This window comes from Lactuca serriola, chromosome 8 (genome assembly GCF_051521515.1).
Source record: "Lactuca serriola cultivar US96UC23 chromosome 8, Lser_US96UC23_V15, whole genome shotgun sequence".
In the NCBI taxonomy this organism is placed as follows: Eukaryota; Viridiplantae; Streptophyta; class Magnoliopsida; order Asterales; family Asteraceae; genus Lactuca; species Lactuca serriola.
In genome coordinates, this window is record NC_136415.1 from 34,465,028 (window position 1) to 34,492,337 (window position 27,310).

The window sequence follows — 27,310 nt, forward strand, 5'->3', positions numbered from 1 at the left end:
ATCACGAGTGATTGGTGAGACGATAACATCTTATATTCTTGAAACCGAGATGTGTGAGTTGTATCTTGCAAATCGGTTGCACATTGATAATATGTAAACGCACGAGTAACTTGGTGTTATAAAACATATTGTTGTGTGTGATTTGGTGAGTAAGTGCAAGCAAGCATTGTATCAAAGTTTATCCGTTCCTTTTATCCAAAGTAGGATAAAAGCGATATCTTTGGGCCCCTCGATGATTTAGTGATGACAAACGTAAATGCTTGGCTGGGCTAGGGCTAATTTGATTTGTTCAATTAGTCAGTCGTCATTAATCGGAAGTCGAGAAATAGTACAAAGAGAATGATTTGAAATCATGTCTTATACGATATCTAGAATGGAGGAATATATGATCCCTTATCTAAAGGACACGTGTATCTGATATGATCAGAGTTGACAGCGGCTTTGGAAAGCTACGATTGCAGATCAGGATCTGAAGTCATACGCATAATAGTTATTAGACTTATCCAAGTGGGAGACTGTTGGATTAGTGTCTAAGTCCATAACTATTTTGGTATGTACTTGACCCGATGGTGCATGGTCCTTTTGGGTTGCCTTCACCAAAGCAACTTGATAGGATGAATTATGGAGAGAAAGGATTAAATATGATTTATTAATATATTATGAGAATAATATATTAAATGAGAAATCATATTGTTTAATTAATATTAGTCAATAATTAATTGGTAATTAGTTTTGTGACTAAAAGAGATTAATTAAACTTAAGGGACTGGAGTTGTAATTATAAGATAGTTGCAATTTGGGCCATGGATTGCCTTATATTATAAGGTGGACGAATTCTATGGGGGAAGCCCATATGAAATCGCCCAAGGCCTTATGGAAAGGGCTCCATGGGTTGCTTAGGGCTTAAGCATCCAAATTAGGGTTTCCTTGTTAGATAACCCTAATAGCCTCCTATATATATATATATATATATATATATATATATATATATATATATATATATATATATATATATATATATATATATATATATATATATATAGATCCCTTATGACCTAAAAACGAGGCTAAGCATCCTTCTAGGGTTTCACACATTTTAGGGAAGCCTCCATCCTCTCTCCTCTTCATCCTCTTGCTCTTGGTGTTTGTGAACCATTAGAGGAGTGACATTTGTGACTCTAAGCTTTCTAAAGTCAATACAAGGAGGAATTGGGATTGTTATTGCTATATAACAATCAAGGTATGATCTAAACCCTAATTATATGTTATATTGATTATCATACTCTAGATCTAGGGTTTATAGTCTTGGATAAATTGCATGTACAATAGAGAAACCTAGATCCAAGCATTAGGGTTTGTATGAGCACATAGGATGTTCTTATGACCAAAACCCATCAGTTATGTGTTATGTGATAGGAGGGGGTAGGTTAGAACCCCAGTACCAGTCGAAAGGACCGAAGGGGTAGTTTGTACCCAGTTATGTTAGACAGTTTATGATATATGTGTTATGTTATTATGTGGTAGTGGTATGAGGTGAAATAGTCCCCAGTTACCGGTTGAAAGATACCGAAGGGGAGGCCAGCACCCATATATGCTAGGCAGTTACCGGTTGAAAGATATTGAAGGGGAGGCCAACACCCAAATATGCTAGGCAGTTACTGGTTGAAAGATACCGAAGGGGAGGACAGCACTCAGATGTGCTAGGCAGTTATCGATTGAAAGATACTGAAGGGGAGGCTAGCACCCAGATATGCTAGGCAGTTACCGGTTGAAAGATACCGAAGGGGAGACCAGCACCCAGATATGCTAGGCAGTTACCGGTTGAAAGATACTGAAGGGGAGGCCAACACCCAGATATGCTACGCATTATGTGTTTATATGGTATGCGGTATGATAGGGAACTCACTAAGCTTTGTGCTTACGGTTTTCAGTTTTGGTTTCAGGCACTTCGTTTTCAAAGGTTAGGAGTCGGCTCGATCGCAGCGCATCACACTATATTTGCGCATATGAGATCTTTGGGATTACACTCTGATATTGTTTTATGGCAACATGTTTTGATTATTTCTACTTTGGTTTTTGACATGAGATGTTGTTATGGATGTTTTATTATTTATGGTTTTATAATAACTTATTTAAAATTGAAATTTTCAGCTTTGAATTTTGGGATGTTTCACATTGTTATTTTTCAAGGGAAATCTTCAGAAAAATCCCAATATTTATGGAAAAGTTATACTTTAGTCCCAAGATTTTTTTTTTGAACGAAAAGTCCTGAAAACCGACAAAAATTTGCAGTTTGACCCTTTTTGTTTGTAGAAAAGTCATAATAATAATAATAATAATAATAATAATAATAATAATAATAATAACAACAACAAGAACAACAACAACAACAACAACAACAACAATAATAATAATAATAATAATAATAGTAATAATAATAATAATAATAATAATAATAATAATAATAATAGTAATAAGGGTTTTGTTTGTAGAAAAGACATAATATTTTTGTTTACAAAAAAGTCCTAATATTTTTTTTACAGAAAAGTCCCACTATTTTGGATTAGTTTACGAAATAGTCCAAAATTAAATTGGTACCGGTTTCAACCGGTCAAAAAAGGTAAAACTGCAAATTTTTGCTGGTTTTTGGGACTTTTTCGTTAAAAAAAATCTTGGAACTAAAGTGTAACTTTTCCATAAATATTGGGACTTTTCTGAAGATTTTCCTATTTTTCAATGTTTTTTATTTGTATTTTTATTCACCTATTTATTATTAGGTAATAAGAATATAAAATAAATAGACTTTTTTTACCCAAAGATGACAATAACTTCAAAAGGAAAACTATCCATCTTTAATATTGATTTTTGTGTAGGTCTTGCCAAATGTGAACTCTAACACTATTCAACTTAATTAGCACAAAATGTAAATTTCACATGAGATTAAAAGGAAACATGACATGTGATACTATGTATTTCTTTCATTCAAGTTGTGGTTTTAAGAATATCTAGCTGTGAGTTAAGCTTTTCGAATTGTTTTTCCTTAAAATTAGATTTTTTTATAAGAAAATAATATTTACCCATGATCTTTTAATTTAATCTTAACTTACTAATTATTTACTCGGTTATATGAGATATAAAAGATAGGCAAAATTACATGGAAGTTATTAACCATAAATAACTAAAGGTGCAAAGGATCTCTTTATGAAAATAAATGTTGGTTTAATAGAAGGAAAATAGGTTTTTCTTGTGATATAATCCATTTTATTTTTCCTCATTTAGTAAGATCAAATTCAAAAAAATCATATTAGAAATTTTTTATGTTTCTCATTTTTTTATTTAATTTTTCTTTTTAGTTTGCAGATCCATATAGTACACGAGTTATTATAAAAAAAATATAATAAAGTTTTATAAATATTTTACCTGGTTTCCCACTAGTTGTAATCTAGTTCATAATAAGACAAAAAAAATTGATAACCCAATACACTTTCTTAACTAGCTTTTCAAAATTAAGCAACCAATACAACCGGTTTATAACCGAGTTTTGCTTAACATTTAAAGAAAAATGACTTAAAATTGCAACCAATAAAACAAAATTTTTTAGGTCATGAAATTTTTAATTTTATCTAATAAGGAAACCACTTTTTATTTTGGTTTTAAAATATCAACGATTACGATTTTTATCAATTAAAATGACAATAAACACCGTCATTGTACTTACAACGTCCAACTAATAGTCTATTATAGTCATTTTTCTCAAACTACAACTTCAACTACATATATTTTTACCGATTAAAATGATAATGTCACAAAACAATATGACTTTGCTAATGATTATTGGTTGTGTTTTGAGAAAAATGATTACAAAAGGCATTCAGTTAGATGTGGTAAAGACAATAATGATGTTTGTTGTCATTTTAATCGATAAAAATCGTAATCACTGGTATTTTAAAACCAAAATAAATAGTTGGTTTTCTTATTGGATACAATTAAAAGTTTAGACGTGGTCCCTAGGGTAAATTACTCGTGATGAACTAAATACATATTATATTTTATGTTGTATCATTTTTTATTATGTTTTTAATTTTTTTCGATCAATATTTATTTGGAAAGGGTAATTTCGCGGTAAAGATTAAAAGTTTTATGTTATAAGTTTATTAATAAATAATATATTAACTATTTAATATAATAATTACTTTATTAGTCATTGTATTTTATATATTATTATAAACTTAAAACATGATTATTTTAATTTTATACTAAACGTTTCTTATAATAAAAGTTAAATGAAAATATATTTTATAGTATAATATACTTTATAGCATAAAATATATTTTTATAAAATACAAAAGTTAATTAAAATTACATTTTATAGCACTCTTGAAAAGAATATTATGCGAATTAATAGGATTTAATTGCTTAGTATAAATTTTAAGCTATGCCATTAAATCATATTAATCGGCATAATAGTCATAATAGTCATTTCAAGAGTGATAAAATAAATATTTAAAAATATAAAAAAATAAATTAAAAACATAGAGAGGTCATTTCAATATTGATAAAGGTCAAAACCACAATGAAGCTTTGTTAAAAAAAAAAAAGACATTTGCAAGCTGTATGTTTTTTAAACTCCATCTAAAGAATATTGCAAATCATAGGACCATTTTTACCGTTTACTATGATATAATGTAATAGTTGGAGAGGATTTTGTGTTTATACTATTTTTTCACTATTTTTATCAATTTAGTTGTAAGGGGGTGTTTGTTTTATCTTTTAAAACATCTTTTAGCTTTTAGGAAAAGATAAAAAGGAAAAGATGTTTGATAATCTTATAAAAGCTACTTTTTTACATAAGGAAAAATGAACTTTTTGGAAAAGTTAGAGAATCCTGACTTTTTGCAACTTTTCCTAAAAGGACTTTTGTCTTTCAAAAGCTTAGCCAAACACGCCCTAAAAGACAAAGCGAAGGGAATAAGGGTTGATAATATAACATAACATAAAGACCAACAACTACATGACCAAGCATAAAAGATAGCATTTAAAAATGATGAAGATTTTTTATTATCTATTAAAGTGTTCATGTTTATAAGTGACCTAATGCTTTAACCTGCATTGACCCCATTAGATTTATACCCACTCCTGCACCAAAATCAATCCTTTATAATTTTCATTATCCTAATAATCTTCCACTTTGGTTTCATATGTACTACTTTTGCCTTTGTGTTCATTGATAGCAGCTGTCATACACAAATACATATCACCCTAAGAAGAAACAAATAGAAAGATAATTCTAATAAACCCTTACGTCACAAAACTAAACCAAATTCATTCTAAACCTTACAATCATTAAGCTTTTTCAAACAAATTATAATATACTGTTTTTGTAATCTAAAAAAGTGTTAACCATATCGACAACCATACATTTGTATCCTTATGACAAAGTACAATCTAACAATAAATACAACCAACTTACGTTGGAAATGAACCATGTCAAAAAGTTAATGTAAAGAAATCTTTTCCATGAATACAAAACTTCTGAAAATCAAATTGAACCACCATAACAAACTCATCATGCTAACAAAAGAGAATCTAGATGTAATGCACTAAAGAGTAAAAAAAACAATTCTTGACATAAATCTAATTAAGAAACACAACATGACCATGCAAAGTAGTTCTAATAAAAGAAAAGAAACAAATGCTGATTTTTGTATCCCTTTTGATCATTCACCATTCTACTGATGCTTCTTTTCAGATATGCAATCAAGAGATGCTCTGGTCTCACATTCACCAGGTGCTACCCAAACAAGGCTGTCCACATAATTAACAATTTTAGCTACACCTAAAACCTTAAACCAGGCAATCTTGAAGGTTTTAACCGTTGCTGCATTTGGATCATACAAAGCTAGATGACTTTTGTAAGCATTAAAAAGAAACTCGTTGTGTAATGTGAATCCATATGGATCAATATCACCACTAAACTGAGAAAAAACATGATGTTTGACCCATGATTCAGCCACCCCATACTCATCCATCACCCACACCTCACATTCACCATCTTCAACACATGACATCACACAAAGCTTTCCACCCAAAACTCCTAAAGCATTAAAGCGTTTATACAAGCTGAAATCCCGTACAAAATCTGGAACAGGAATCTCACAGAATGTCTCCAAACCCAAATCAAATGCCACTATAGTTTGTTCTTTGCCCTCATCAACAGAACAAAGCCAATGAATATGCCCATCATGTTCTTGTAATCCCCGTGACTTGAGATGGAAACCTTTCTGTGATTACCTTCCATGAACCCTTTCTCATGCTATAAACTTCAACTTGCAGCCACTCTTTAACTACAAAAAAATTAGTACCTAGTATGGCTGCCACTATCGGGTCCATGAAGCTGGGTGGTTGAAGAAAGCTTGCAAGCTTAACAACTTTGTAGTCGTCAGTTTTGGGATCAAAACCAAACCGGAAAAGGATACGGATCGGATCATCACAAATGGAAGGCATAGAATATCGGGGGAGAGTTGAAACAGCAGATATGGAAGGGTTCCAAATGTGCACAACAAAACGATTACGTAATCCGTAAGACCATCCGTTATACCCACCACATACCACATATGTGGTGGGTGCCACATCAGCACCACATTTCATTACCACTAACATGGGATACTTACCACTAACACACCACTCCACATCATTATTTTTATTTTTTTTAATTCAAAAATACAATAAAATAACTTTTTTTTTAATTCAAAAATACAATAACATTACTTTTTTTTAATCCAAAAATTAAAATAAAATTACAATTTTTAAAAGTAAAAAGCATTTATTTTTTTAAAACTATTTTTTCATTAATTATAAAAATAAAATAACAATTTTAAACTACATTACTTAGTTAATCTAGAAAACAAACATTACATTAATAAGAAAACGAACAAACATACATATAAAAATCCTAATCGTCGTTCATGCTATGTTGGTACAAATGTTCCGCGACATCTTCTTGAAGATTGAAACACGTTTCACTGTTATGGATTTCGACAACTCGCTCCAAAAAAGCATTCGTTCCGGGTACGAACTCCTCAATTGGAACGACAACGTCGTTCGGATCATACGTGCAAATCGCTCGACCTTCATTTTCAATAATCATATTATGCATTATAATACATGCTAGGACCATTCGCTTAATTCTTTCTTTATCCCAAAGTCGTGTAGCATATTTCACTACATGCCATGTTTGCTTAAGGACTCCAAATGCCCTCTTGATATCCTTTCTCGCTGATTCCTGTTTTTTTGTAAACAATTTTGCTTTTTCACTTCGAGGAACTGAGTATGCCTTCATCAATTTAGAATAATCCGGATATATCCCATCACCAAGGTAGTAACCATATTTGTACGCGTGCCCGTTTACCGTGAACGTCATATCAGGTGCTTTGCCGGTCCAAATATCGTTGAAAAGTGGAGACTGACCAAGAACATTAAGGTCGTTGTTGGACCCCGCTACTCCAAAAAAGGCATGCCATATCCACAAATCTTGAGATGCAACAGCTTCTAGGATGATAGTTGGTTCACCTATATCTCCTCGAGTGAACTGACCACGCCATGCAGTTGGACATTTTTCCCAAGCCACATGCGTACAATCTAGACTGCCAAGCATACCGGGAAATCCATGCCTCTCTTCATGAGCCGAATATAATCTCTCAATATCACGTTGAGTAGGTTTACGCAAATATTCTTCGTGAAAAACCTCATAAACACATGCAGAAAACCAATCTACACATTCAACCGCGGTCCTCTCGGATATTTTCAAGTATTCGTCAGATGCATCAAATGCTATACCGTATCCCAAATACCTAAGAGCAGCCGCACATTTTTGTATACTACTAAAACCCATTCTTCCTCTAGCGTCGGGTTTTTGTTTGAAAAAATCATAACGAGATTCTAAAGCATTACTAATACGTAAAAATATAGCCTTATTCAGACGAAAACGACGTTCGAACGAGTCTTCATTATAAAGACAATTATCGGCAAAGTAATCACGTACCAATAAGTCGTGTGCGGCTTGGCGATCACGATTGACGACCGTCCTTGTACGCGCTGCATTCGAACTTTCTTCGGCGTGAACGTGTTGCACAACATTGAAGAATGTCTCGACGAATTCTACGTCGTCATCCGAGTCAAAACTTTTTAAAAATTCCATATTTATCGAGGGATCCATAGGTGTAATTGAGTGTAGAATGTATATGTATGTGTATGTGTTTTGGTATTGAGTTTTGTAATTGAGTTTTTATAATTGAGTTTGAAAAAAAAAAAAAGGAACGGCCACAAAATAGCTGTTCAACGGCTCAAAATATTCGACCAATAGCAATCCTCGTTTCATTTCGTTGTCCCGAGCACATTTTGCAACGACCACGGTCGACCACGAACCACCGGGACGGTGTGCACGTCTGTGGTTCGTGGCCAACTAGACCACGGACGTATTCGTGATACCCACACCGGTTGGCCTAATACAAACAGATTAAGCCATTAACGGACCCAATAACATTGGCGCCTCTAGACTGGAGAGTAGCTGGGAGTTTGATAAAATCAGTGAGTTCCACATGGGGAGATGTAGACGGGTGTGCTGTAAATGGTTCAGAGTCTAACTGTAATGTTTCACAATTCTCATAGAACAAGAGAAATTCATGATTGTTATGGACAGAACGATGGAGGTGGGATTTTATGAAAGAGGATTGAGATAACAGAGCATTCCAAGATTTACAAACAGACCTCATTTGAGCAAGCTGTTTGGCCAATAATCTGATGAATATGTCTGATAAAACATCGCCAGAAAGTTTCTCCATAGTCGCAAAGTGTTGTGTTGAAGCCATTTTCGCGTTATCATAAGTTAATACAGGAAACCAAAGGTCACACCCGTTAAATCCAATGCATTTGTATTAAATGCAATGATAATTGTGTTTATACTTGGTGCAAATAGCCAAATACCATTAGCAGTTACCAAGACAGACAACTGAGATTCCCCAAATTAAACATGGCTAACCTTTAATTTCCTCCAATAGTACTCCAAAGCCCCTAATTGACGCTTTGTTTGCCACTTTTCTTTCAGAAACTTTATGTATAGTGTATATTAATTGGGTTTTTAAACATGATCTGTAAGAATTAAGATCACAGGCGTGGTTTAAAACTGGTTACAAAGTTACCGGATAAAAGATTAGATCATAAAGAAGACCATCCAACTTAAACAGGGCCAGTTATGGCTTCCAATTCGGTGTAATTTAGCTTATAACCGAATCTTTATAAATGATTATAACCGATTTGAAAAGTAATATTATACTTCCATTAGTCATTAGTTTATAAAATTGTTAAAGAAAATTATTCATATCATATAGATATTTACTTATTTAAATATAAAACATTAATATAAATAATTATGAACTCAAAATTATGCTCAACCAATTCACTCACCGTGTTTATAAATGTCCAGAAAAGGCAAGAGGGTCAAAGACAAAATGTGCTAAAAAACCTCTAAAAAGGTACTTGGCTTTTTCAACATACCCCGTAAACTAGAGGTGTTCATTGTTCAAACAGAAATTCTAATCCAAACTAGATGGATTTGAAAACCGATTTCGGTTTGTTCCTAATGAAGACAAACCGGTTTTCACAAAACCAAGATCGGTCCAAAACCATTTTCTATCTAAAAAGTTGAACCTGTCTAACAGGTTTGTAAGAAGACCAGGTTTTTGGGAACAGGTTTGGAAAACCCATAGCTTCACCATTTTGTTAAATTTGATTTTGTTGTAAGAATTTAATGAAATTTGCATGGCTGTTTTTTGAGTAACATGCTAACACATAGTAAATTGGATTAAAAATTAGTATGCCCCGAAATGACATAAATGTAATTGGGTCGGGTCACCCGATTGTCTAGTTTTAGTTGTCTTGATATCTATAAATTTTTACTATTAACTTATTGTGTGTATTCAAACACCAACAACATGCAAAGACCCCAGAAGTTGTATGGTTCACACATGGTAATGGTGTTATGTCTACCTCCAAATTAAAGAGATTCTATTGATTTCGTAATCATGTTTACAGACTTTGAGACTCAATGATAAACCTATTATGTCAAGGGCTTGTCAATCCAATAAATCCAAGGGTGTTGATGTGGACACTCCACTCTAATCTAGTCTAATACATTTAAAAAAGTTAAAGAAGTCAAAATAGCTTGTATAGGGTGGAGTGTTTAGAGAGTGGAGTGTAAAAATAATAAGCCTAAATCCAAATCATCATATTTCTTCTTCTCATGTTTATGTTATGAAAGAAGTTTATCTAGTTTTTTGGTACATATAATCTTTCCATTTGCATCTTCCAAAAAGGTAAAGTAATGGTCATCAAACCTGCCAATGTTCATATTCTCGTATTCGTCCATAACTCAGATAAGAGTGGTTAGGTGTTCGGTCAACATACACAATACAGGATGTGATGACAAGTGAAGAATACGCATAAATTACATGTTCATACGATTAAGATAATCGTATTATATACATAATCGAACTAACGATTCTATTGATTTTGTAATGATAAAGCGTTAAAGTTCCATATCACAAACTAAATTGGTATAACCTTATTATCATGGGAAAACTTACTTTTAATGAACTTGTTGTCATGATGTTCTTTTACGGTATCATGGGATAAGTTATTCTTGGGAAATGTAATTTCAAGATCAATATTTTTAAATGTCTACATTGACATAGAAGGCAAATGTGTAACAATTTATAACCATAACCTTTTCTGGATTGTAAAATTGTTTTTATTTTATTATTATTATTATTATTTTTTAACTAGATCTTAGGATCAATATGTAAAAATTATGCTATAAATTTATAATCAAATAATATATAAACTATTAAAAATAGAAATTGATTTATTACTCACTAGATTTTACATATTATTATAAACTTACAAACATAATCGTTTAAATGTTATTCTAAACATTTTTTTATGATAAAAGTGAACTGAAAACACATATTGTTTACTATGTAATTATATCTATGAAACGGTTGATCGATGATGACTTTAGAATATTAAGTCATTATCGATGGTGGGAGATTCTTCATAAGTGGATGCACGCAAAAGAAAGAAAAGAGAATAAAGTTGGATATATTAAAAGTTTTCTTTAACCATTATTCATGGTAAATTATAAATGGAAAAGATCTTTTTTATTATTATTTTAAAATATAATTAAATAAATGTTTAAAGGTATGTATGACTTATTTAATTTACAATCAAATAAGAATACAGACTTTCCGTTAAAATTACGTGTGAACTAATAGAAAAGCGATCCTTTTACATATAATTTGCACTTTAATGTATATTGTTTATTATACGGGTTAACTATAACAAAATATTAAATACGAAGGTTTAAACTATAAATTTATTTAAAATTGAAATTAAAGTTTGAAATTTGAAATTAATATAATTATTATGGTATGTTTAATTATGGAAACTAAATAAATGAAATGAAAAATAAATATTTTAAAATTATGACAAAATAACATGTCTCATAATGCATGAGAGAATAACATATAACAAAATTATTTTTATTTATTAAAGAAAAAAAAAAGAAAAAAAATTAAATATAATTGCAATTTATTTTAGGTATCTTTATTCTAGAAACCATAAATGTTACAAGCTACTAGTAGTTTCTGTCGCATGGTCAAATAGTGTTGAAGACAAATTACATCCGAGACCAGCGAGGAAAGAAAATCTAAGTGGAGATAAATTTAAATATAAATGTATTTATGTTAATATATAAGTCGTGTAATAAAAAAAGTTACTTATTATTATTTTTATTATTTTTTATATATGAAATGCTTGAAAAGTTCTTGTAATTTTTATATAAAAGAACAAATTACAGTTTAATTTCAAATTATTTTTTTTTTTATAAAAAATGATAGATTATTGGTTATTTTCTTTTTCAGTTTCGTAGATTTAGACATAATCTTTTTCGTTAATTTGGTTAAAATATCGAGACTTTTCTTAAGATTATATTATTTTAGTCAATAACCAAAATATTAAAACTTTTCTGAAAAAAACCTATAAATTATTGTATATTATTATTAATAAATTATTTATAAACATACCCTTTTTTATATTATAAACAAAAAAATATGATAGTTATTATACAAATAGATGAAGCATACATCTTATATTTGATGAATAAAAATCTTAAATAGAAGAATGATCTTTATATTTATTGAATTAAAATCTTAAATCGAAGAATCATCTCCCATTACTTATTACTTATAAGTTATAAATCAATGTGAAAAAAGAAAACACAACTTAAAATAAAAGAATTACTTGTACGCCTTCTTAAGATATGATTAAATCATTTTCTACTATTTATGTAACTAGTTGTGAAACCCCTATATTATACGGGGTGATTAAAACAAAATGTTAAATAGAAACGATTAAATGAGAAATTTATTTGAATTTGAAATTTGAAATAAATAAAAATTATGAGAAAAAAAACATGCAAAAAATAAATAAATTAAAATTATTGTTTAGTTAGCATACCTGTATACTAAACAGGTTAATTATAACAAAATGTTAAACACAAAGGTTTAAATTGTAAATTTATTTGAAATTGAAATTTAAAATTTAAAATTTAAAATTAATATCATTATGGTAGGTGTTAATTTATGGAAACTAATTAATAATATATTAGAAATGGAAAATGAAATAAATGACAAATGGAAAATAAATATATATCTCTAAATTATAACAAAATGACATGTGACAAATTGAATGAGAGAAGAACATGTGGCAAAATCATTCTTATTTATTAGGGTTGATATCGTTGAAAGCTAATATTTAAAAATAGTTTATTTAAAGTTAAACGACCTTCTATATTCTTGTTTCCTTTCGTATTTCTTTTTGTTTTATATACTTTCTTTTTATAAGAATAATTAGGGGGCGTCGTACAAAGCTACGCATGTAGTGCCTTTTCTTTAGTTTTCATATTTCAACGGCGCATCCCCATTGTTTGTTGACACCAGGTTGATCACAGAGACATATTTGAGAAGAAGAGGGTCCAAAAATGGCAGATACCCTGAATCACAACCCCTGCAAAAACCCAGTTCGTTGGTGAAGAAAAAACAGAGAGAAAATCAACTGCGTAAAAACAGAGCAACCCCTTTTTGCAGAAATGGGATCAGATTATGGACTCCCCAGAGACCTTTCAACTCTTCAAAAGGCTCGATCTTTTTACAAACCGTTGCTTCCTCCTTGCCTTCAGGTTTCCCTTTCACTTTCATAAGTTCCAAACTGTTTTTTGCACTTATTCTGATGATTTCCATTTATATATGCATCATGTAATGGTATTTGATGTGTTTCGATTTCAGGTTGAATTGGCTTTTGAATCGTTTTACTAATTGACAGTTATGCACTTATTTCTATTGTTACTTTTACCATTTAGTAAAAGTGTAAAACATACCAGACTTTGTTGTTGATCATTTTTACTTGATTTCGCTTTTATGAACAAATTTTATCGATCTTTACAGTTTTACCTGCTTCATCCTACGATTGGTTTAATGGTAGCTTCACCTAGAACATGATTCGATGATCATATCTAACGACCTCTGTCACAGGGAACTACTGTGCGAGTAGAATTTGGTGATGCGACTACTGCAGCAGATCCTTCTGGTGCTCAGGCCATTAGTCAATCGTTTCCTCACACTTATGGTCAACCTTTGGCTCATTTTCTTAAACCTACATCCATTGTTCCCGATGCACAGATTATCAACGACCACCCTGCAATCAAGTATGAATTCTTTCTCTCCCTTTTCCTCTTTTGTAATCTCTTCCATGGAGGGGTAAAACGGGGTTTACATGAATGTTGTTTCAGGGTCGGAGTGGTTTTCTGTGGTAGACAATCTCCTGGAGGACATAATGTTGTTTGGGGTTTACATGAAGCTCTCAAAATCCACAACTCTTCAAGTACTTTGCTTGGATTTCTAGGTAAAGCTTTTTATTTTTGTTATCATATATGTAAATATTATTAAAGATTCAAGAGAATTGTTCCATGGATGTGATTAGGTGGTTCGGAAGGTTTATTTGCTCAAAAAACCCTTGAGATCACAGACGATGTTCTTGCAACCTACAAAAATCAAGGTGGTTATGATCTTTTGGGAAGATCGAGAGATCAAATAAGAACATCAGAACAAGTTAATGCCGCCATGGCTGCATGTAATGCTTTGAAGTTAGATGGCTTGATCATTGTCGGAGGTATGCATGTATATTATATATTTATATAGAATCAAGTTTATTTTAGAACCCATTTTCGTGAAGAAAAAAGAGAATCTTGTTTTATTATCTATTAATCCCTGTTTTTTGTTCTATAAATCAAAGGTGTAACATCAAACACCGATGCAGCCCACCTCGCTGAGACTTTTTCTCAAGCAAAATGCTCTACAAAGGTAGCTAAGCTATCATACACCATGATTACAATAACATATCCCACATAGACATAAACAAGAAGTTTAAACACCTTACAAGTTACAAGCCATAAACTGTGAGGCTATTATTCTTAAAAAAAATTGAATTTTGCAGGTGGTTGGAGTACCTGTTACTTTAAATGGAGATCTCAAGAACCAGTTTGTGGAAGCTAATGTTGGTTTTGATACAGTTTGCAAGGTATCAATATTCATCCCACAATTCACTTTAAAGATATATATAGCATCATTATAGACATGTCACCTTTCTTGACTATTTTCTAGGTTGACTCTCAACTCATTAGCAACCTATGCACAGATGCTCTTTCTGCTGAGAAGGTAATTAATCCACAAATTTCAAAACAAAGTTTCATTTCTTTTCTTACTTTTTAGCAAAAATTAAGCAATCAAGAAACGATTTTTCTTCCTTGATCAGTATTATTATTTTGTTCGACTCATGGGTCAGAAGGCCTCACATGTTGCCTTGGAATGCACTCTTCAATCACATCCTAACATGGTAATTGTTACACCTCATTTCTTATTAAACTGAGTCATTTATGTACATATATTTACATAGTTTTAACCTTTTTTTTTGTAGGTTATTCTTGGTGAGGAAGTTGTTGCTTCAAAACTTACTATTTTTGACTTAACAAAACAGATATGTGATGCTGTGCAAGCTCGTGCAGAAAAAGGTCTGTTGTGGGTGTATCTCAATTATAGATTTATAGTTATTATCATCAGTTTATTTTTTTAAATATATTTCCTTTAACAGAAAAATACCATGGTGTTGTTCTACTTCCAGAAGGGCTTATAGAAAGCATCCCTGAAGTTTACGGGTTGTTAAAGGTGATTAAGGGGATGTTTCTTTTCCTTTTTTTTCTCTCACTTAACTCATTAAGTGCATCCATTTTATATCAATTCACATCTATTTCTTTCAGGAAATCCATCGATTTCTTCGACAAGGTGTTTCCATTGATAAAATATCATCACAATTGTCACCTTGGGCATCTGCATTATTTCACTTTTTGCCACCATTTATTAGAGAAGAGCTTCTTCTTTATCCAGAATCAGATGACTCAGCACAATTGTCACAGATAGAAACAGAAAAGCTTCTTGCTGTACTTGTAGAAGCAGAAATGAGCAAAAGACTGGTACAATGCAAACCATGATTATTAATTCTTATTCTAGTTTCTATGTCATCATGCTTATTAAAGATTTAATTATCTATGAAATATGTTAACAGAAAGAAGGAACATACAAAGGGAAGAAATTTACAGCTATCTGCCACTTTTTGGGATATCAAGCTCGGGGTTCTCTACCTTCAAAATTCGACTGTGACTATGCTTATGTATGTTTTCTTTTTATATATATTTTTTGTTTAAATTACATATTCTATGATAAATGTGCTTGTTAACTAACATGGGACAATATATATATAACATAGGTTCTTGGACATATTTGTTACCATATTTTGGCAGCTGGTTTGAATGGTTATATGGCCACAGTAACTAACTTGAAGAATTCTTTAAGCAAGTGGCGTTGTGGTGCTGCTCCAATAACGGTTGGTTTTTTTTTTTTGGTATATAATGATTGATAAATTTGTGACTATTTGAATATTTTTGAAATTTGTAGGCTATGATGGCTGTAAAGGATTATGGTAGTGCTTCGGGATCCATAACTATTGGAAGACCCGTTGTCCATCCTGCTATTGTGGACTTGAGAGGAAAAGTATACGAGTATGTCACTTTATCATGATTCTGAATTTCTGATTCCTGACTTTCTGTATTAAGTCGTTCTTTCTGTATTAAGTTAAAAAGAAACACTAAGCATTTATATGTTATTGGTTTAAGTCGTGATTGTGATTGTGTAGGGTGCTTAGACAAAATGCAACAAAGTTCTTAATGGATGATGTTTATAGAAACCCTGGGCCTCTTCAATATGATGGTCCAGGGGCTGAATCTAGGACTGTAAGCTTGTGTATTGAGGACCTGGATTATATGGGCCGTATAAAGGAACTGAATGTATATCTTGACAAGGTACTTTTGAATTTCTTTTATATAATATTTTATAAATTGGAATATGGTATTTTTTTTTTAATGATTTTAATTATATTTATGAAGGTACGAAGCATTGTGAAACCGGGTTGTTCTCAGGATATTCTGAAAGCTGCTCTGAGTGCCATGTCTTCTGTGACGGATATTCTTTCTGTTATGTCATCTCCTTCAAATGGCAACATTTAATTAGAGTCATACGTATGAGTTTTAGTATCCTGATATTTGATCAATTGGGAGGCTGAATAATGAGAAATAACCGTGTTTCTGTAGTGAAATGCTGCCATTTTGTGAAGTCTTTGTGGGTTGTGCAAAGGTATATAGATTATAGAGTAGTGTATTTGTATTAGATAAACATAAATGACACTATTTTAAAGTTTGAAAATAAAGTTGGATCTTGATTCCAAACCAAACGGAAGTGAATGGATTATAAAAGTATATATATAATCAAAAACTGGTTTTTCTAAAATTATGGAACCAATAGCCGAAACTATTTAGGTAGGTGTTTAGTTTGGTCCGTGTTGAGTTATGGGGTGTTTGGATGTAAGTTTTCAAAGTCGTTATATAGTATGAAAATAATCAGAATAAGATAATTAGTTGTAACAAACGATAAATGATTTCACACACAAAATAATAATGCAAACAGAAAATAAGAACACAGAATTTAACGTGCTTCACATGAACAGAGTGATTACATATGTGATATGTCCATGGACGAACAAGAGAGAGCAACTGATTTTATTAATAATTGTTGAATTACTATCTTGTTTACCTTAGGTTACACGAATTCTGATCCAAAATTTGCTAATAAGATCAAGTCCAAAAAACTCAGCTTGACTAGTTGTAATAATAGAATATTGAGTTTTTGCAGATTGAAGTTGTAATAATAGAATAATGAGTTTTCGAGTGTTTGATAAAATTTAATTAATGAGAAAAACCAAAATGGATATCATTATATATTTATGAATTATTTCAACTTGAAACATGAAAAAAAAATCTATCAATTACAATAATATTTTTGCATATTATTCATGGATAAATCCTTAGAAAAGTTCTCTCACATATATATAACCACAACAATCCTTTTCTTCCTAATAGAAATATTAATGCATTTAGAAAAAAAAAAAAAACTATAGTGTATGGTTAGAAAGAGTTAATATATTAGTTTTGTTTTCTTCTTATATAATCAATTTTGTTTCAGTTATTACTAAATTAATTTTTTGACCTCCAAATAATCAAACAGACAAAGATGTGATCACTTTAGCTTAAAACATTAAATTTATCTACTACTGCTTATTAATTTATTACACCCATTTGGCTTTGTCGGTATGGACGAGTTTTGTATATTAGAGAAACTGTAGGGGGGAATACGAAAATACAGAAAGGATTCCCAATTCGAAATTCGAAAACTAGTTGCCGTTAGACAACGTCACAACGGGAGAGCGTTCCCTCAACGTCTCTATAAAATTCAAATCCTCTCTTCTCCTTCTTCATTTGAAACCCTCTTTGATTCAGACAAGTTTTTGAGAGAGAAAATGGAGTCCACTAAGACGGCAATGGAAGCTTTCGAGAAGCTAGAGAAGGTTGGAGAAGGAACTTACGGCAAAGTGTACAGAGCGAGAGACAGAGCCACCGGAAAAATCGTCGCTCTTAAGAAAACCAGGCTTCACGAAGACGATGAAGGAGTCCCCCCTACAACACTTCGAGAGATCTCGATTTTGAGAATGCTCTCCCGTGATCCTCATGTCGTCAAGTACGTGAAATCGTTATCTCATAATTTGCAATTACTTTACCAGGATTTCATGAATTAACTTCTTGTTCTGCGTTGTCACGAATAAGTAGTCCTATTAGGGTTTTATCGATGAACACATTTCTATTGCTCAATTTTCTGGTTTGTGATTTGCCATGGTTTGTGATTTCTTGGGATTGCCCTTTCTTTACAAGAATCAAATTTAGATACAATTTCTACGGTTTTAACTGATCCGATCTCATTTGATTTGCCGATTCGCCAAACAACAATTGCCATATCTATTGTAATCAAATTGAAATTGTATTCACTAAATCTTGATCTGACTTCAATCATCAACACCAAACAGGCTGATGGATGTGAAGCAAGGTGTGAACAAAACCGGAAACACAGTTCTCTACTTGGTATTTGAGTATATGGAGACTGATCTGAAGAAATTCATCAGATCATATCGACAAACTGGCGAAAACATTCCACCCCAAGTTGTCAAGGTACGAATTTTCCATCTTCCATCTTGTAATTTTCTCAATAAACATACTCCTATGTGTTATATTCATCAAATCTATTTTCCTATGTGTTATTCCACACAGAGCTTGATGTACCAGCTTTGCAAGGGTGTTGCTTTCTGTCACGCCCATGGTGTTCTACACAGAGATCTTAAACCCCACAATCTTTTGATGGACAAAAAGACATTGATGCTCAAAATAGCAGATCTTGGACTCGCCAGAGCCTTTACTCTACCAATCAAGAAATACACTCATGAGGTATAACTGTGAAAAAGCTCATTTACATTGCTTAATTAAGTCAATCAACAGTCATCTAATTCTTTCTATTATTACAGATTTTGACCCTTTGGTATAGGGCTCCTGAAGTCCTTTTGGGTGCCACCCATTACTCAACAGCTGTTGACATTTGGTCTGTTGGCTGCATATTTGGTACGAATTAAATCTTGAAATAGCAGATCAAGTTTATGACCATTTGAAACTGCCAGAAACTGATAATCTTGTTCAAATTTGTAGCTGAACTAGTCATGAAGACAGCCATATTTGCTGGAGATTCTGAGCTTCAACAGTTGCTGCATATTTTCAGGTCTATAACCATAACCATATAAACACATAATCATTTCTCAATTCTTGTATTCTTGATTATTGTTTTTTAATATTATTAATCTATTCAGGTTGTTGGGTACTCCAAATGAAGAAATGTGGCCAGGAGTTAGCAAGCTTAAGGATTGGCATGAGTATCCCCAATGGAAACCGAAGATGATTTCAACATCTGTGACTAATCTTGATGAAGTTGGGCTTGATCTTCTTGCTAAAATGTTTGAGTATGAACCATCGAAAAGGATATCAGCTAAGAAAGCAATGGAGCATCCGTATTTTGATGATCTGGACAAGACTTATCTTTGAAACTGCTACATGTGATGTGGTGATGCTTGTCTCGAGCAAAATTGACCTTGACCTTGACGTTGACCTTATTTTGTATGCTAGATTTGGTGATTATTGTGTGTTGGTGATAGCACTTTTATATGCTTCACAATGGTTTTATTAACTTCTTACTTGTTGAAATTTGGTGATTTATGTAAGTTGAAATTTGGGGTTTACTTTTATAAAAATGGATCTAATCTATCAAAGTCAATTTTATAAAAATGGATCTCATCAATAAGGTTGTTGATTTGAAAGTTTATGTTGAAATTTTAATCAAGTTTAATTAATCTTGAAAATAAACGATTTTTTCACAATGTGACAAATGAAACCATATATGTTTGAAGAGGGAGAGATGGAGACCAAGTTAAAACTTTTTTATAAATATGAAAAAAAATGACGAAAAGTAATTAAGGAACTTCAAGTATTTTTAATGAAATTTAGAACCTATTCGTCCATTAGACATGAAAGGAAGAAAAAAAATGTAAATTGGGTTGAGGTACGAATCGGATTGGTTTCTGATGTGCCTCCATGTCGTTTCTTCTTGTCTACCAGAATCCTGGAGGAGATGTTTTCACAACAAGAGAAACAGATCGTCAGTGTAACATCCTGTTTCAAATTATTCCCATTTTGAATTGGTGAACAAGGATAAAGTATTATCAAGCTACGGATACCTGAGGGATCAGGTTTCAGACCTAGTTGGAGTTGGATAAGGTGCCTTGGATTGCTCGGGTATTCAGTTTAAGATTTTGAGTCAAAGGGTAGTTCGATAATTTGTTAGCTCAGGTCTTATGGGAAGTAGACTTTGGTTCGGGACATTTTATGGCAGGCAAGAATTGATAATAGTGTTGAGTGTCTCGATACCTTTCTATGGATATATGAATGGTTGGAATCGGAGTTGTATCGAGTAAGTTATAGCCTTTGGAAGAATTGGGGTTTTGGGAAAAGCCCTGGTACGCGGGGCGTACCAAGGTGGTACACACGCGAGGCGTAGCATATAAGCGAGAACTGGATCGAGATGTGCGGCCTCGTACGCGGGGAGTACGAGAAGGTATGTTGGGCGTACGAGGGTCAGATTGAAAACCCTAATCTTAGAGTTGTACCCTATATAAGCACAATGTTGAGCCTCCTTCTTCTTTATAAGTCAGCCCCCGCCCTCTAAAACCCTAGAATTCGTCTCTAATCATTCATGGTTGCATTTTGAGCTTATAGAGTCCATTTTTGGAGTGTTTGGCCCATTTCAAGAAGGTTATGGATCTGGTTTTTGTGACTCATTGTCAGCTTGATGAAGGTATAAAGCTCTGAACTTGACCATTGATATCTTAGATCTTTCATTTGTGAGTTTTAGTTCATTTTGGTCCCAAGGATGAAGCTCTTATTGGATTAGGTGTCTAAGCTCATAACTATTTTGGTATGTACTTGACCTGATTATGAGCATGGTCCTTTTGGGTTGCCTTCACCATAGCAACTGATAGGATGAATTATGGAGAAAGAGGATTAATTATGATTTATTAATATATTATAAGAATAATATATTAATTGAGAAATCATATTGTTTAATTAGTATTGATCATAGATTAATTTGGAATTAATTTGGTGATTAAAAGAGACTGATTAAATTAACGGGGACTGATTATGTAAATCGGTAATATTTATAGTTTGGGCTCATGGACCTTATTAGTATAAGGTGGACGAAATCTCTATGAGAGTCCATAAAGATTTCGTCTAAGGCTTGTCCAATGGGAGTCCATATGTTGCTTAGGGCCTAAGCAAGGGAATTAGGGTTTCCAGGTTGATAACCCTAGAAACCTAAACTATAAAAGGAACCCCAAGGCTCCCCAAAAATCGTGCCAATGCATTCTAAGAGAACCCTAGACATTTTTGAAGCCTCTTCCTCTCTCTCTTTTTCTTCCTTGTTGCTAGTGGTGTTTGTGACTCCATTAGAGATGCAACACTTGGGACACTAAGCTTTCAAGAGTCAAGGACTTTGTGGATTGTTCTTGTTATTGCTATATAATGAGTAAGGAAAGATTCCAAACCCTTATTTACACATGATTTTCGTTCTTGGACATGTTAGATTAGGGTTTGTGCTTTGGAAGTTTGTTTGCATGTATAACATTAGGGTTGCATGTACACCATAGGAATGATGTTATGCTCAAAACCCATCAGCTTTATGGTTCCAAATCTGTTTTTAGGCTTAGGGTTGCCACCCTTGGTGCTAACTGAGTCCCTAAGGCAGAAAGTTGTCATCTTGGAGGTCTTAATGGGTTCATGCAAGAGTTATGATCATTTTCATGGAAGTGGATTGCTATACTTTGAGTTTAGGTTCATGTGGGTCATATAAAGTCAACAAGTCAGTGACTTTATGGATTAAGACGTTAAGTAGAGCTCAAATCTGTAATTTGGTCCCTTGGTTTGAAGCATTAAGTGTTTAATTAGTCACGAACCTAGTACACGCTGCGTACAGCTGAGTAAGCCCTACGTACTCAGTTAGAATGGGTTTCACTTATTGGGCTTCGGTATGGGCTAGTTGTTGGGATTGTTTATCTTAGGCTCATTAGGCCATCAGGTTGTGGGCTATTAGTACACGCTGCGTACACGCTCTAAGTCTAATAACTATTTTCCGTACGACTTCAAAACCTGATCAACAATCGTAGCTTTCAAAAGCCGCTGTCAACTCTGATCTTATCAGATAGCGTGTCCTCTAGATAAGGGATTATATATTCCTCCTTTCTCAAGATATCGTATAGACATAAGAAATGAATTTCAATCATTCTCTCTATACTATTTCCCGACTTCCGATTTATGACGACTGACAACAGACTACAATTGAACACATCAACTTAGTCTCGGCTTGGCCAAGCTCTTAGGTGTCATCACTAAATCATCGAGAGGCCCATAGATATCGCTTTTATCCCACTTTGGGTAAAAGGAATGGATAAACTTCGACTCAAATGCTCGCTTCCATTTATTGATCGAATCACACACAACGATAAGTTTTATAACACCAAGTTACTGGTGCGTTTACTTATTATCAATGTGTAACCGACCAACAAATAACAACTCACACGTCTCGGTTTCAAGAATATACAATATTATCGTCTCACTAATCACTCGTGATAAATCCATGAAGTGATCAAAGTGAGCGTGGGTTTAATCCAATACTCTAATCTTATCAAAACACTCATGAATTCTGCAGCAAACTTGTGCCATGTCTCAACGCTTCAGACAATCTACAGACAGATTCATGACAGTCTTTATTCATACCTACTCCCAATGCATGACCGACTGTGGATGTTTGAATAACCTAGTTATTCTGGAAGTCAAAACATGCAAACTGAAACATGACAATAATACTTAATCCTATATGGCCCCAAACTTGTGAGAGTAAATAAAACACTTCTATTTATCCACCATATTGATCACTCATTATTTATCATTTAATGTTTCGAATAATCAACTCATTACTTGAATTACAACAACAATTGTCCCATGCTCTAAGCATGCACACTTTGTTTCCTATGGTCCATGCTCTAACATTTTACGCAACGATCCTTTCGTAAAGTCATAGCACAAAAGTCACCAAGACTTGTCTAATGAAATTACAAAGTACTTTCTTAGAAATTGTTACAAGACAATTCCATAGACGTGAAGTCTCACATTCAAAGTACATTCCTTTGAACATCCTTCTTGCATAAAGTTTTCTAATCTAGACACAGAATCTCAATATCCAACTCCCAATATGGAAACATTTCCACATTTGCCATATGACAACTCATTCTTAATAGAATCTTATCTATTCATAATAATGTCGATATGGTCCATCCAATACCATACTTCCAACTACTCGCAAGCGACCAATCCTCAGCGAACTTTGGATCGCCCTTTGATAGTTGTTTAATAATTTTAGTTAAAATCCATTCTAGTCCTTTTTCCCTCTTAATGTGCTAGACATTTGAAAAATTTTAGAATGGTAAATATTATAGTATTTGCAATCGATCCTATACCCGAAGCGTATGGGACACGATGCATAATGTCTTACATAAAGATATGATACTTTACCAATCTTTTGCCATAATATTTTATGTGTCATGTTCTCACAATTCGAACTATGAAGAGGGATGCCGTAATCATAATCGAATTTTAAGAACACACAATGTATCCTTTGACTGAAAATGTTAAAATTTCTCAATCTAAGCTTTAGATTTTGAAATGAAGTATAATATTCTCCCCCTTAATTATATTAAAACAACTTTTCAACCCATGCAACTTTGCAAATTGAATCTTTGTTTTTCTATAATTAATATTGCTAACTTGCAATACTCGCCATAATAATCATACAAGCATAACACTTATGCTCCCACTATCATGATGATTATTATCATATAAGCATAACACTTATGCTCCCACTAGCTTTGACGTGTATTCAGAAAACAAATGAACTTTCAGAAAACAATGCCTATTGAATTTCTGAAATTCATATTTCTAATACCAGATGCTTCGATAAGCCTTTATCTAGGCTTCTTAACCTTATACACCTTTGTCTTAGATAGCTCATATGTGTGTTTAAACAATTCAGAACTTATGTTACTAAGTTCCAAATGTTGAAACTAATTGCCAAATCTCATAATTCGAACTATGGAAAGGGATGCCGTAACCATAATCGAATTTGAGAATACAATTTTCACAATTGCTATCTTCTTAAGATTTCTCTTAGTGAAAGCATTTCCTCACAGTCATTTTCATGAAGGAGGGAATCTTATGACACTTAGATTTTATGGTGTATGAGTTCCTATCCATGTGACTTTGCCAAAACCAAGGTTTGCGACAAATCCAAACTCATATGGACTGAACTTTCTTAATCTTGATTTCTTGCCCTATGGTAACACGAGTGCCCACCATGTCTTCCAAGTAGTTTAGTAACTTGTCCTTACATATCAATATGTTGGATTAGTGTCTAAGTCCATAACTATTTTGGTATGTACTTGACCCGATTATGAGCATGGTCCTTTTGGGTTGCCTTCACCATAGCAATATGTAGGATGATTTAAGGAGAGAAAGGTTTAAATATGATTTATTAATATATTATGAGAATAATATATTAAAGGAGAAACCATATTGTTTAATTAATATTAGTCAAGAATTAATTGATAATTAATTTTGTGGCTAAAAGGGATTAATTAAACTTAGGGGACTGAAGTTGTAATTATAAGATAATTATAATTGGGCTATGGATCACCTAATAATATATAGGTTGGACGAATTCTATGGGAAGCCCATTAGAAATCATCCAAGGGATATGTTTAAGGAGTCCATGGGTTGCTTAGGGCCTAAGCAGTCATATTAGGGTTTCCTAGTTGTAAACCCTAATAGCCTACATGTATATAAAGGGCCCCTATGCCCCAAAAACGTGTACAAGTCTTCCATTAGGGTTTCCAGCCGTTTTTGGGCAGCCTCTCTTCTTCTCCTCTTCATCCAAGTTGCATATGGTGTTTGTGACTCCATTAGAGGTGCAGCACTTGAGGCACTAAGCTATTTAAGGCCAATCCAAGCCAGGAATTGATTGTTATTGCTATATAACAATCAAAGGTGATTCTATAAACCCTAATTCAGTTTATAATATGTTAGATCTAAGTTTATTAGTCTTGGATTCAAAGCATATACAATAGAGAAACCTAGATCCAAGCATTAGGGTTTGTATGAGCACATAGGACTGTTTCTTATGCATAAAACCCATCAGTGGTATCAGAGCCTTGATTGGTTTCAGTTGTATTTGATGCTTATATGTTTTATGAATTTGACAAATTAGGGTTTATGGCATGTAAACCCTAAGGCATGGTGTTTTTCGCAAATTAGGGTTGCAAAACCCTAGTTAGCGATTTTTGATAGGGTTCTTAAATTTTTTTTTTTTTTTTTTTTTTCCTAGCCTCCAAATTTCGAAATTAGGGTTAGGAAACCCTAGGGATTTCGAAAATCCCTTGCCCCCCAAGATAAGATCCCAAGATTTTAAGGATTTGGATATTGCTATCTTTGTGATTATCAATTTAATTGTTTAAACTGGATAATTGAAGATCTTGTATTATCCTTTCCATACATTTAAAAAATAAAATGAGATTAAGTCAAATGTAGATATCTCCAAATTAATTGTTTAATTTGAATTATTTGTCATTTGATCCCTTATGTTTTGAAATGTTTCAAAACTTGCCCTCAAGTTTTGGAATTTTTAAATTTGATTAAAAGTTTAATTTTGAAATGTTAAGTTCTAAAACCCTAGTAATTTGAAAAGTTCAAATCACACCCTTATGGTTTTATTAATTAATTAAAGTGTATAATTAAAAGTGATTTAATAAACCCATAAAGTTTCTGGTTTACATTTAATTAAATTAAAAGTATAATTTACTAAGTTAAACCACCTAGTATTTTAAAAGTGTAAAATACACCCTATACGATATATAACATTAAAAGCCTAATATTATATATGTATGAGTAACCAGTCAGTCTTACCGTTAGTAGGCCTCATTCACGAAGCTGGTCTATAAGGGGTGTTTAAGGAAATTGCCTATAAAATGGCGATTGAATGGGTATCCACTCTTACCCACCGCACTCTTGACTAGTGGAGGGTCGTTAGCCGAACAGGTAGGATAGGACAGAATGATGGGTTTTGAGCATTCTAACACTTCCTAAGTGTACATGCAACCCTAATAACCTTGGATCTATGTTTGTCTAATTATCATGCAAAGTTGAATTCCAAGGTTATATTCCTATCTAGCATACATGGGGAACAATTTTAACTTGAATAATAGATAGAATAACTTACCTTGTTGTTGCTTGTGTTCCTTGAAACCTTGTGAGCCTAGCACCCCAAGTGTGATGCCTCAAATGCTTCACACAACACCAAATGCTCTTGGAAAGACTCTTGAGATAACACACACTTCTCAAAATCGGCCAAGCCCTCTAGTTTCTTAGTCTAGCCGATTTTGGTGGAGAATATGCTTCTTATATAGTGTTGACACATCTAGGGTTACACCATGTAAACCCTAATGTGTCATGACTCTTCATTTCCATGACCCATGGGTTTGTAACTCCCATGGAGCATCCTATGGGTAGAACCCAACTTGATAATCCATGGAGCCTCTTAGCCCACTATACAAGATATGGATGATTTACATAATCAACCCATATATTTAATTAGTTATCCTTTGATCACTTAATTAATTCCAAATTAATTCTTTGATCAACTAATCAAATAATATTATTAATATATTAGAACTTATAATATATTAATAATCTCCAAGTGTTATTTCTCTCATTTAGTCTATCCAATTGCATGGTGCCATGCAACCCAAATGGACCATGCCGGGTCGGGTCAAGTACACACCTGAAATAGTTATGGACTTAGACACCTTATCCAACAGTCTCCCACTTGGATAAGTCTAATAACTATATCTCTAGTACTTCAGGAACCGACCGACAATCGTAGCTCTTTCAAGGTCTCTCGGAACTGAGAAGATGATGGTACGCCATTTAAGATAAGTGATCATATAATCCTCCGTTCTAGATATCAGCCGGACAAATACATGGAACATTGTCTTGCTTATTGTC

The 27,310-nt window shown here is 32.9% G+C and overlaps 4 protein-coding genes across 4 annotated transcripts; 2 read left to right on the forward strand and 2 right to left on the reverse strand.

Moving 5' to 3' along the window:
• Window positions 1-5,729: 5,729 nt before the first annotated feature.
• LOC145066781 (F-box/kelch-repeat protein At3g06240-like) lies at window positions 5,730-6,648 on the reverse strand. Its single transcript, XM_079014054.1, has 2 exons — window positions 6,292-6,648; window positions 5,730-6,206 (listed from the first exon to the last, which is right to left on the reverse strand). The coding sequence occupies exons 1-2, from the start codon at window positions 6,646-6,648 to the stop codon at window positions 5,730-5,732; spliced, it is 834 nt and encodes a 277-aa protein (XP_078870180.1).
• Window positions 6,649-8,501: 1,853 nt separating this feature from the next.
• LOC145066782 (putative F-box protein At3g17480) lies at window positions 8,502-8,867 on the reverse strand. The gene has a single exon (XM_079014055.1). The coding sequence runs from the start codon at window positions 8,865-8,867 to the stop codon at window positions 8,502-8,504; it is 366 nt and encodes a 121-aa protein (XP_078870181.1).
• Window positions 8,868-12,964: 4,097 nt separating this feature from the next.
• LOC145066560 (pyrophosphate--fructose 6-phosphate 1-phosphotransferase subunit alpha-like) lies at window positions 12,965-16,950 on the forward strand. The gene is made up of 16 exons (XM_079013852.1): window positions 12,965-13,291; window positions 13,644-13,816; window positions 13,901-14,013; window positions 14,092-14,280; window positions 14,404-14,471; window positions 14,605-14,688; window positions 14,772-14,825; window positions 14,923-15,003; window positions 15,085-15,178; window positions 15,259-15,332; window positions 15,425-15,637; window positions 15,730-15,834; window positions 15,931-16,047; window positions 16,119-16,222; window positions 16,357-16,522; window positions 16,607-16,950. The coding sequence occupies exons 1-16, from the start codon at window positions 13,202-13,204 to the stop codon at window positions 16,724-16,726; spliced, it is 1,845 nt and encodes a 614-aa protein (XP_078869978.1). The 5' UTR covers window positions 12,965-13,201; the 3' UTR covers window positions 16,727-16,950.
• Window positions 16,951-18,013: 1,063 nt separating this feature from the next.
• LOC145068907 (cyclin-dependent kinase B2-2-like) lies at window positions 18,014-19,887 on the forward strand. The gene is made up of 6 exons (XM_079015875.1): window positions 18,014-18,290; window positions 18,634-18,775; window positions 18,875-19,048; window positions 19,126-19,219; window positions 19,304-19,373; window positions 19,462-19,887. Exons 1-6 carry the CDS (start codon window positions 18,073-18,075, stop codon window positions 19,691-19,693), a joined length of 930 nt encoding a protein of 309 aa, XP_078872001.1. The 5' UTR covers window positions 18,014-18,072; the 3' UTR covers window positions 19,694-19,887.
• The last annotated feature ends 7,423 nt before the right edge of the window (window positions 19,888-27,310 follow it).

What these genes read in the sequence shown, in the direction of transcription:
- LOC145066781 (XM_079014054.1), bottom strand. Translation starts at nt 6,648, where the DNA reads ATGAAATGTGGTGCTGATGTGGCACCCACCACATATGTGGTATGTGGT. An exon ending in TGAGAAAGGGTTCATGGAAG is followed by an intron (nt 6,207 to 6,291) that starts GTAATCACAGAA and finishes TCTGTTGATGAG; the next exon opens with GGCAAAGAACAAACTATAGT.
- LOC145066782 (XM_079014055.1), bottom strand. Translation starts at nt 8,867, where the DNA reads ATGGCTTCAACACAACACTTTGCGACTATGGAGAAACTTTCTGGCGAT.
- LOC145066560 (XM_079013852.1), top strand. Translation starts at nt 13,202, where the DNA reads ATGGGATCAGATTATGGACTCCCCAGAGACCTTTCAACTCTTCAAAAG. An exon ending in TTGAGAGGAAAAGTATACGA is followed by an intron (nt 16,223 to 16,356) that starts GTATGTCACTTT and finishes GTGATTGTGTAG; the next exon opens with GGTGCTTAGACAAAATGCAA. An exon ending in TGAATGTATATCTTGACAAG is followed by an intron (nt 16,523 to 16,606) that starts GTACTTTTGAAT and finishes ATATTTATGAAG; the next exon opens with GTACGAAGCATTGTGAAACC.
- LOC145068907 (XM_079015875.1), top strand. Translation starts at nt 18,073, where the DNA reads ATGGAGTCCACTAAGACGGCAATGGAAGCTTTCGAGAAGCTAGAGAAG. An exon ending in CGTGATCCTCATGTCGTCAA is followed by an intron (nt 18,291 to 18,633) that starts GTACGTGAAATC and finishes AACACCAAACAG; the next exon opens with GCTGATGGATGTGAAGCAAG. An exon ending in CAGTTGCTGCATATTTTCAG is followed by an intron (nt 19,374 to 19,461) that starts GTCTATAACCAT and finishes TAATCTATTCAG; the next exon opens with GTTGTTGGGTACTCCAAATG.